General features: G+C 48.8%; 1 protein-coding gene across 2 annotated transcripts; it reads left to right on the forward strand.

Moving 5' to 3' along the window:
- Window positions 1-293: 293 nt before the first annotated feature.
- On the forward strand, window positions 294-4,535 carry LOC106987150 (T-cell surface glycoprotein CD1c-like). Of its 2 annotated transcripts, none has more exons than XM_015085396.3 (6): window positions 294-573; window positions 981-1,244; window positions 1,866-2,144; window positions 2,352-2,633; window positions 2,979-3,069; window positions 3,200-4,535. In XM_015085396.3, exons 1-6 carry the CDS (start codon window positions 339-341, stop codon window positions 3,219-3,221), a joined length of 1,173 nt encoding a protein of 390 aa, XP_014940882.3. In that variant the 5' UTR covers window positions 294-338; the 3' UTR covers window positions 3,222-4,535. The 2 variants fall into 2 exon arrangements, with proteins under 2 accessions (XP_014940882.3, XP_014940881.3); XM_015085395.3 differs by having other exon boundaries at window positions 296-573; window positions 978-1,244.
- The last annotated feature ends 6,495 nt before the right edge of the window (window positions 4,536-11,030 follow it).

The following is an 11,030-nucleotide window of genomic DNA, read 5'->3' on the forward strand; positions in this document are numbered from 1 at the left end:
AAGGTGGGGGGATGCGGGGTGAGGCGGGAAAGAGCAGACTGAAGATTCTGGAAAGGGGAGGAGAGGGATGGACCATCCAGAGAGGGGGCTGGATGGGACAGAGGCAGAGCTGGACCCCTGATCTGTTAGAACAAGCAGGACGCAGCCAAATGGTGCGGTTTCTGTGTTTTGCTGTAGCGATGAGGCGTGAGTCCCAGGGAGGCGCGGCTATGCTCCAGTGTCACACACAACTCCCTACAGGATCCTGACGGAGGGAAGCGGGCGTGGTGGGGGGTGGAGACAAGGAGAGGAGCTGGAAGCCAGGCAGGGGGACAGTCTTGGTGGGAGCTGGAGGGGAAATGAGAGCCCGCGTAGGAGGCTGGAGGCTGGCGAGGGAGCAGCAGAGCTTTTTTATTTCAATCAGCAGTTGGGGGGGAGGACGGCTTGTCGGTGGAAGAAGGAAGTCAGAGCAGAGACAGTGCCAGGCAGGTTGGCTGAAAACAGAGGGGAGTGGGGAAACCTCTCCAGGTGACATGGTGTCTCTACAGGTCACCCTGCTGGCTGCCCTTCTCCTGGGAGGTCATGGTGCACGAGGTAAGAGCCTCTGCCGCCCGCCCGGTCCCCAGCTCCGGGCAGAGCCCGGCGGCCTCTCCCAAGACGATCGGGATTCTCAGGTGGCTGGAGTGTCCGCACCCTGAGAGGTCCTGGCCCGGGTTAGGTCCGCTCCTTGACAGGTGGCGAGCGTGGGGCCCCGAGTCAGGGAAATGTCATCATTAGCCTCGTCGTGGCTTGCCCCTCTCTCCCCCTCTCTCCCTCTTTCCCTCTCCTTCTCTCCCTCTTTCTCCCTCCTTCTACCCCCTCCTCTCGCTCCTCCTCTCCTTCTCCCCCTGCCCTCTCTGTCTCTCCTCTCCTCCTTCATAACTGCTTCACTTCCCAACTTCTCTTTCCTGCTTGCTTCTTTTTTTCTCTTAAATGACCTGATGCTCTACTACCCACAGCAGCCCAGGAACCCCTCTCGTTCCATGTCGCCCAGATCTCCTCCTTTGCCAACCAATCCTGGGCACAGCATCAGGGCTCAGGCTGGCTGGGTGACATGCAGACTCACGGCTGGGACAGCGAGTCTGGCACGATAATTTTCCTGCACTCATGGTCTAAGGGCAACTTCAGCAACGAGGAATTGATCGACCTGGAGCTTCTGTTCCGCGTCTACTTCATCGGATTAACTCGGGAGACTCAAGAGTATGCCGGTCAATTGCACTTCAAATGTAAGTTCCCTCGGAAGGTGCTCCGATTTCCGGGAGGCATGCGCACACCCTTCGGGACCATTGCCTGTTGTTCCTGTCCCACGATAAACATCTTCATGAATCAACTCGGGGGTCCTTCCAGATTTGGGCTCCTCAAGACTTCCTAGACTCTTTCTTCTTCTGACTCCTTTTTTCTTGCTCATTTTTAGCTTTCCTCAGTGGTCTCCATTCTGCGGCCTAAAACACAGAGACACACAGTCGTGCCCCTCTGTGCCTGACTCCCTTAAACTGTGATCTCTTCCTCCATTCAGGTGCTTCCAAGGTTTATGCTACAGCCCAACAACCATTACGACCCATGTCACGTGCCCTCTACTTGCAGGAGACCCTTCATGTGGACTCTGACCTCCACTTTACTATCATTTCCCTGACTTCTTCAAATCAAATTCTTAATTCTTGGCATGTATCCCTATGGCCCCTTCCCCATCCCCCGAATTCTCTTCCTTCTTCCTGATCAAACACATCTTTGGCTTACGCCCACACCTCTACAAAACCTTCTGGCTCCACTTTTCAATCAAGTCCTTATATCATTTGTCTCATTTTCCCACCCACAAATCTGTCTTTCTCCTTCCTCCTTCTTCCCAGATCCCATGGAAATACAGGTGGCAGCTGGCTGTGAGCTACATTCTAGTGACATTGAAAAAGGCTTCTTACGGGCAGCTTATCAAGGATCAGATTTCCTGAGCTTCCAAAACATGTCCTGGGTGCCATCTCTAAAGAGTGATAGCAGAGCCCAGAGCGCCTGTGACCTCATGAACCAGTATGAAGCCATCAGGGAAACGGTGCACAGCCTCACCACAAACACCTGTCCCCGATTTGCCTTGGGTCTCTTCGATGCAGGGAAGGTGGATCTCCAGAAGCAAGGTTTGTACGGCCCCTGCCTCTAAGATTTTTCTATACACGCCCCTTCCCACCATCCCTTTCAAAGTAGGGACAAGGACGAGTTCAAGGAGGTTAGGATTTTCTGGGTACAAGTTTCCTAGAGCAGGATAATATGTACATACCGATGCGGTTACCCCCTTGAGCTGTGTGTTAGAATCTCCGTCTGAATACCTTTCATGTCCTCTGCAGTGAGGCCAGTGGCCTGGCTGTCCAGTGGCCCCAGTCCTGGTCCTGGCCGTCTGCTGCTGGTGTGCCATGTCTCCGGCTTCTACCCAAAGCCAGTGTGGGTGATGTGGATGCGGGGTGGTGAGCAGGAGCAGCAGGGCACCCGGCGAGGCGACGTCCTGCCCCATGCTGACGGGACGTGGTATCTTCGGGTGACCCTGGACGTGGTAGCACAAGAGGCAGCCGGCCTGTCTTGCTGGGTGAGACACAGCAGTCTAGGAGGCCGGGACATGGTCCTCTACTGGGGTGAGTAAGGTAGAGCCTGTAGGTGGGAGAAGGTGGCTCTTGAGCCTAGAGGGTTGGGCAGAGGAAAGTTTCATGGCGCCAGAACGAGGGGACTGCGGTATCAGGAAAGAATGAATACAAGTGATTTCAGGAAAGTAAGGATGGAGCACAAGGGGGGCTCGGATGTCAGAGGCTTGGGGAAGAGATGAGGCACCCTCCTCTGGGCAGGTGTGAGAACGGAGTGACAAGGTTGTTTGAAGATGGCCTTCATATCCGATGCACCTGTTGAGATGGGGAATCAGTGGACAGAGTCGAACCGGCAGTGGGTCAAAAATGACGTCCGTTGTGTCTCTCTAATACCCACAGGACACCACCTTTCCATGTACTTGATCCTGTTGGCTGTGACAGTGCCCCTCATTCTTCTGATAGTCGTTGCATTGTGGTTTAAGAAGCGCTGGTGAGTTCTCTGGGTTTCCTCCTCTCTTCCCGGTTTCTTATTTCACATTCCAGCTTTACCCGTCTTAGCTTCTGTCTCCTGACTCCTCACTCCTCCAACGCACCCAGAGTCTGCCATGTCTCTTCCACAGCTCCTATCAAGACATCCCGTGAGCTTCCTCGCCACGCCTTCCCCAATGGCCCGGGAGCCTGGAACATCAGAGTGATACCCTTCTTTCCACCCTCCATTTAATTTGTTTTTCCTGTTTCTGCTTTATGATCATCAGTTCACACAAACCAGTCTAGTTGTGTAACCCTCTATGGAATGCCTCCCTTATAATCTCCATTCGTTCCATAGTCCTCAACTTTCAAAGCCCATTATGGTTCACATCCTCCAGAGTCTTCCTTGACCCATTGGTGGGAAGCCCTTCAACTCTGTTCGGTGTGCATCTCATTTCTCCCTGCACAGCGGCTCCCTAGGTCGTTCTTCCCCTTCCAATATGCAAACTCCTTTAGGACGGTGATCATGATGAAGATGTGTTTTCTGCGGCTAAAACGTGCTCAGTGAAAATCAAACCCAAACAAACCATATCCAAGCTGGACTCACTGTTCTACTGACAGTCTCTCCTCATATGTTTACTCCTGACATGGTTATAGGTTTTGAAGGATTGGTGTTTCCCTTTTTCTTTAAATGTTTCTTAAGTGGCCCCCAAATCCCATATCCTTTTAGCGCCCTCATTTTTTCACTAAACTCTTAAGGAAAAATGCAGCGTTGCTCCTTGCCAAGCTTTTCTCCCCCCAAATACAACGATGCTACTCTTTCCAACTTATTCCAAACACGAAGAGAGAAAGAGTGAGCAGGCCACGTGTGCGGTGGGGCAGACGTGTCGCGGATGGTTAACAAAATGGAACAAGAGAGCCGGTCCCCAGGATTGGGGTGGGACCAAGGCACAGGATGTATATGGAAGACAAACCCCCCCAAGGGTGGCGCTATCTCAGATACCTTTGTCTGGACTTTGTTTTCTTCAAGACTCATTCACTAATTCAAGTAACACTTGTCAAACCCTGAAACACGGGACAGGCACACTCGTGAACCGGTCGAGAAAGAAACAGTGGGGACCGTATCCACTTGACTAGAGATGCAATGCCCACCTTCTTCAGTCTGTCGATGCCCTTTGTACTCGGTACATTTTTTTGGCTTCATTTTAGAAATTTTGAATCAACTTTATGAATGTATAATTTACATACCATAAAATGCATCTATTTTGAGTATACAATTCCATTCATTTTGACATACATATACACTTATGTAAGCAAGACCACCGTCAAGATACAGCACATCCCATTACCCCAGTTACCCCCATACCCACTGGCAGCTAAACCTACAGCCAACCAGGAATCCTTGCAAATACTGGTATGCTTACTGATATGGCTAAGCTTTGATTTGTCTTTTCTGTAATTTTATTAAAATAAAATCACTTATATAAACCATAAGAGACTCTTAAATACAGAGGACAAACTGAGGGTTTGTAGGGTGGTGGGTGGGGGGAATGGGCTAAATGGGTGATGGGCATTAAGGAGGGCACTTTTGGGGATGAGCACTGGGTGTCCTATGTAAGAGATGAATCACTGGGTTCTACTCCTGAAGCCAAGATGACACTGTATATTAAGTAAATTAAATTTAACTTAAAACAAAGAGGAAAAGGGGCACCTGGATGGCTCAGTCTTGACTTTGGCTCAGGTAATGATTTCATGGTTTGTGAGTTCCAGCCCCAGCATGGGGCTCCGTGCTGACAGTGTGGAGCCTGCTTGGGATTCTATCTCCCTCTCTCTCTCCTACTTGCTCTCTAGCTCTCTCTCTCTCTCAAAAATAAATTAAAAAAAAAAAAAGAAAAATTAAAAAAAGGAAAAAACAGAATCACTTATATGTACTCTTTGTATCTGGGCTTTTTTTTTTTTCCACCTAGTATATGGTTGTAAGTCATTCCATATTTCTTGTTATTGCTCAATAGATCTCTGGTATGAATATACTATCTTTTTTTTTTTATTCATCTACTCTTTGATGGTTATTTGAGGCTCTTTGATTGTGGTTTTGTTTATTTCATTACCTGCCTGGGCTAGTTCTGTGGATTCTGGCTGCCCTACTCACTTTGCTTTTTTATTGAGGTGACAACTGGTGTTATATTAGTTTCAGGCGTAAAATGTCATTCTTGGGTCTTTGTCTACACTGCAAAGTGGTCACCGCAAGAAGATCTCTTTTCCTTCCTTCCCTCCCTCCCCTCTTCTCCTTCTTCTTCCTACTTCCTGCCTCCCTGGAAGTCACTCCCATCTCGACTTCCTAGATGGGATGCTGCGCGATTCATGAATCGTTTCATAAAGCCGATTACATCTTCAAATTCTCTTGGTTGAAATTTGTGTGTTAGCAGCACTGGTAAGGATTACATCTTTTGTCAAGGGGACACATATGGATTGGAGCACACACACATTTACCATTCAAGCAACTTGCAAATCTGCCCTGGCCTCTACTTTTTCTGTGCAAAGCTTCGTGTCTGGCCAGGGATAAGCAGAGAACTGGCCTGCTATGCTCTCTCCTTAGTATGTGCGCAACATTCCACACTTCTAGGAATACATGACAGCTCATCAGGCCCCACCATGGCTGACTCATTTCCCTGATATCTGTTAAATTTTGGCCGCTCTATTCTTTGCCTTAACGGGTATTGCAGCCCTAGGCAGCAGTCTTGTTGACCTTTGATTTTTGCCACCCATTGTTATTATTTTCTACAACCTCCCTCGGCATGAGGCCTCTCTGCAGAGCTCCAGGGTGGGTACACCCTTCCGGTGACAGCAAAACCGTAGGTCCTTGGCTTCCAGAATCACCAAGCCAGGGGAGGGATGGGAGCAGCCTGGCGTCAGTCACTCTGTTGTTCTTGCTGAGGGTAAGGTAGCTCTGGAGTAAGTACTTCTCAATCTATTGTATATCTCTGGTCATTTTCCAGAATTCTGAAATTGCTTATTTAGAAAATCATGTCCCTTGTTATCACCGATAGTTAGGGAAAGAACGTGCTGAGCCCCTTACCCAGCCACTCTGGACACCTTGCTCCCTGTGAACATTTTGTAATATTATAAATCAAACAAGCAAGAGTTTCCATTCCTAACCATTGAAAGCAAAATGCAACACTACTCATAACCACTTGTCAAGATGGTGACAAGCCGTAAGTCTGGAACTATTTCAAGCTCCTTTAAAGCAGAACAGTTTACTTATCTACAGGGGATCTACCCCAGGGTCAGAAAACAATATTTACCTTGCTTCTGGTAATCATATTGTTCATGATGGTGTTGGTATTGTCCTAAGACCATCTTGCTTGTGTGGTCTAATGGGATGTAGCATAGAGTGGGGTGGGTGAGGATGTATTTGTGTTGGTTCATCGGCGGCCAGTTTTTCTTCATGGGAGAAGAAGTTGCTGTGAGTTAAAGGAATAAAACTCTGTGGTTCTGGACTTGAAAAGAAATTTATACAAATGTGAACTCATTATGGTATTCTTTTTTTTTTTTTTTTCACGTATCAATCTTTTAATGTCGAGACATAAGAAAATGACCAACCAGAAAACAGCTTTCCGTTGGCCTAGTGGAGATCATTCGTTACAAGTAGCCATTCTGGCAAACTGCACAGCTGGGCATGGAGTCAGGGCAGCCCCTGCTCCATTGTCACCTCCAGGCTGAGCCCCACTACCTCCCGTAGAATCAGAGCATGCGGTGAGCGAAGCCAAACTTCTCGGGCCTACTCTTTGCCTCTACCTTCTGAACCAAGAGGGGAGAGAATAACCAGCAAAGGTTGTGCTGTTATCCAGAGGGGAGGCTGTAAGAACGTCACTATCAGCGTCCTTTATACCTGGGGGCTTGGAGCCCACAGGACGATTTTAAGAGGCCCCCGTGTAGACATGTGATTGGCTCCCAGAACGGACATTTTGGTCTGAACCGTGAGGGTTACAGCAGACACAGAGTGGGCAGATGGTAGGGAGAGGCCAGGAAGCGAGTGTCACAAATGTTATGTCTTCAAAGAAATAAGGCATGTGCTGCTGTCCCCAACTGCCATCAGGCAAGGAGTGGCTCAAACCAGGGTCTTTGCAAAAATATAGTCTGTGTGCGGAGGCCCCCCTTTCAGCGAAAGGCGAAGGTCCTAGAACGGAATGCTGAAAGAACTTTTATTAATCCTCTGGGTTAAAATGACAGTTAAAGTCACTTGGGGAAAGAGAGAAACACCAACTACCCCTCCCTTCAAGCTTTAGTGGCCGACAGGAATACAGGCTCTGAAGTCACAAACACCTTTTATTTTTCAAGATTATGAGCGAGAGTGGCAGCTGGTCAAGCGTGTTCTTGCAGGAAGGCCGGGAGCAGGGAACGTGAGGGGTGCTCCCTGTGAGCGGCTTATGGGGAGAGCGGTGGTCCAGCCCCACGGCCCCCACGCGGGGACAGTCGTCCTCAGGGCCAGGGGTGGGGGTGCTGGGGACAGGTGATGCTGTGTTCCACAGATAATGGTATGAAGGGACGGTTAAAATGTAAAGTTTAAGGGGCGTCTGGGTGGCTCAGTCGGTTGAGCGACCGGCTTTGGCTCAGGTCATGATCTCACGGTTTGTGAGTTTGAGCCCCGTGTCGGGCTCTGGGCTGATGGCTCAGAGCCTGGAGCCTGCTTCTGATTCTGTGTCTCCCTCTCTCTCTGCCCCTCCCCCACTCGTGCTCTGTCTCTCTCTGTCTCAGAAATAAATAAACATTAAAAAAAATGTAAAGCTTAAGTGCCGCATTTGGAAACAACATTGTTATTAAAATCTTAGGAGATTACAGCCTGGAAGGATTGAGAAATTCTAAAGAAACTAAGCCAAAGCAAACAAACAAAAAAGAAGGCGGAAGATGTCAAAGGCATGAGAGCTCTTTGTGGGTGCTGACCAGCTCACTTTGCGATTAGAGATAATAAGTCGCATATTATAAAATTTGATAATCAGGGGCACCTGGGTGGCTCAGTCCGTCAAGCGTCCGACTTCGGCTCAGGTCACGATCTCCCAGTTCGTGGGTTCGAGCCCCGCATCGGGCTCTGTGCTGGTGGCTCGGAGCCTGGAGCCTGCTTCGGATTCTGGGTCTCCCTCTCTCTCTGCCCCTCCCCCACTTGTGCTCCTTCCCTCCCTCTCTCTCTCTCTCTCTCTAAAATAAATAAACACTTAAAAAATTTTAAAATAACATTAAAAATAAAAATAAAAATGCATTAGTTTTTACTTCTAGTAGAGTATCTATCTATGTAAAATTTCAGCCCTCTCATATCGCCGGTGGGAATGCAAAGTGGCACTGCCTCTGTGGAAAATGGTTTGGCATTTCCCCAAAAAGCTAAGCGTAGAATTAACCATATGACGCAGACCTTCCACTTCTAGGTATATCCCCGTAAAACCTAAAGACAGATGTTCAGATAAATGTACGCAAAAGTTCATGGCAGCACTATTCGCAATAATGAAGAGTGAATAGGAAGAAACAGCCCAAATACCCATCGGTGAGTAAATGACTGCGCAAAATGTGGTAGATACATAGAATGGAACATCATTCAGCCATAAAAAGGAATGAAAAATAACACAGCGTGGATGCGCCTCAAAAACATGATGTTTGGGGGAAAAGAAACCAGGTTGCGTAATTCTGTTCATATGGAATACAACAGTAAGTCCACAGAGACCGAAAGAGGATTATGAGCTAATAGGGGATTGGCCTGGGGGAAGGGTTGGGGTAGGTGACCGCATAATGGCTGTGGGATAGTCCCTTGGGTAATATAAATTTTGGGCGAGTTGTTCTAGCTGGTGGTTGCACAACATTGTAATGTACTAAATTCCACTGAGCTGGCTTGTTTTATATTGTGTTTCACCTCAACAGCAAAACAGATAAGCAATTAGATAATCCGAAATGTTGGAGTCTAAGTATGAGATGTTCCATTGGAAAAGAATGGAAGGAAAGATGGAAAATCTTTGGAGAAAAAAAAAAAACCTACAAGGTAATAACAAATAGAATAATAGACGTTTCCTTTTCAACGGTAGATGTGGGAAAACAGTAAATTAGAATTTGACACCAGAATTTGAAATCCAGACCTACTGGGACCTCTGTCTGCTCTATAGATAGAAGGATTGTACGAACCCCAACATATGCACTCATAAAAGATAGACAACAGCAAAAAGCAAAGTAAACCTACAGGAACAAAGGTGTTTAAAAAAAAAATTGAAACCCCAAAACATACAGTTTGGATTCAAAAACCAATAAGTCAAAAATGCAGTGGGTTTTCCAATCAGTCTGTCTCAGAAGTTTAAATCTCTCAAGAGGGACACGTGGGTGGCTTAGTCAGTTAAGCATCCAACTTAGGCTCAGGTCATGATCTTGCAGTTCCTGAGTTTGAGCCCCTCTCGTTGGGCTCTGTGCTGAAAGCTCAGAGCCTGGAGCCTGCTTTGGATTCTGTGTCTCCCTCCCTCTCTGCCCCTCTCTGATCGCTCTCTCTCTCTCTCTCTCTCAAAAATAAACAGTAAAAAAAAATTAAAATGCTAAAAAAAAAAAAAAAAAAGAAGTTTCAACCTCTCTGTGTCCCAGTACTGGGGAGGCAGGTACATTTCACTGGAAATTGCCCCTTCCAGCTCAAATTTGAGGTTCTTTGTGGCCCTTAAGAACCTGTGTGTTCTGGGCAAAGTTCAGCCAGCCAAGGTTCCTGAGCTAAAAGGAAGTCTGTGAACTCACTTCCAAGTTTGGGATAAGGTGGGCTGGGGGACGAGAGTCTGGATGCTAAACAGGTACCGCAGAGCTAAAAAAGGTGCGAACGGCAGGTGCCCCGTGAATACTCGCTGGATAAATGAACGAGTAGGGCAAGATGCCTGCCGTTTTTGGATCTGTTGTTAACTTTTATCCCTTGGTTAAAATCGCAAAGTTTGAAAGAAAGCAATACAGCTACGGGCCGCTCACTTGCCTGCTTCCTCTGCCCGGCTTCGGGCCCGCAGGTACCGTGACCTTGGCTGGGGCTGCGGGACGCGGGCGGTGCTGGGCCTCAGGCGGCTGCTGGAGGCCAGCTCGCTGGGCCGCCGCCTGCTTTTAGGTGGAGGGGCCCCAACTGGCTCCGGACATCTCACATTTGCCGCCGAGGTGTTTGTGCTCTTTGCTTTTGGGGTGGAACTTGAGGATCTTTGTTGTATTTCTTGTTGTTGGGATCTTGGAGGAATCAGGGATGTTTTCACCCGTTAATCCTGCTCTCTCTCCTCTTTACCAGGAAAGGCAGGACCCTGTCTTCTGAGTCTTCTTGGTTGGAGTCATCTGGGTGTCCGAAGATTTGTGTCCACTCAGGCTTCTGTCTTGGAGGCGCGGGACATTTGGGAGAGGGGACTTTACGGCCGGAGGGTGGATTGATGTGGCAGGGTGCCTCCTCACGGCCGCCAACCTCCTGTCCCAGTGGGTGCGGTCGCGCCTTCGGTCGGGTTTGCATCCAAGCAGGGGTGGTGGTGGCGGCGACCTTGACGGTGGACGAGAGGGCACAAGAGCACCTGTCAGGTGTCTGACCCGGAAACGGAGGCTGCCGTTCCCAGTCTCTCTTTGAGTCCACGCAGGACGCCATGGGCCAGCATCCCGATCGGCCCACACTGCTCGGCCAGCGTCCCCTCCGAGGCCAGCTCCACCGGCTGTTGGTGCTGCCACATCGCTCTCAGCGGGATGTTTGTTGTGTGGGAGAATTAATCTACTCACTGGGCTCACCCACCTACTAAGTTCTTACCCTTTGGGCCAGTCAGCGAGTCAACGCCACATCCCGCAGATGGAATCTTGGGTGTTCTCCCTCAAACTCAAGGCTCATGAAGAAATAAAAAACCAACCATGGCAGGAGGTGTCAAGTCTCTGCTGTCGTCTGGCTGTCACCCAAACGGTGACTTCCATACTTCACAATTCGGACTTTGCAGTCAGGCTCAGATAAAGGCCACTCTTCGAGGT

This window comes from Acinonyx jubatus, chromosome E4 (genome assembly GCF_027475565.1).
Source record: "Acinonyx jubatus isolate Ajub_Pintada_27869175 chromosome E4, VMU_Ajub_asm_v1.0, whole genome shotgun sequence".
Classification (NCBI taxonomy): domain Eukaryota; kingdom Metazoa; phylum Chordata; class Mammalia; order Carnivora; family Felidae; genus Acinonyx; species Acinonyx jubatus.

Bases quoted from the DNA above. Each gene is read 5' to 3' on its own strand.
- LOC106987150 (XM_015085395.3), top strand. From the start codon at position 339: ATGAGAGCCCGCGTAGGAGGCTGGAGGCTGGCGAGGGAGCAGCAGAGC. The intron at 2,145-2,351 runs GTTTGTACGGCC...TGTCCTCTGCAG, and splicing joins GGTGGATCTCCAGAAGCAAG to TGAGGCCAGTGGCCTGGCTG. The intron at 3,070-3,199 runs GTGAGTTCTCTG...TCTCTTCCACAG, and splicing joins TTGTGGTTTAAGAAGCGCTG to CTCCTATCAAGACATCCCGT.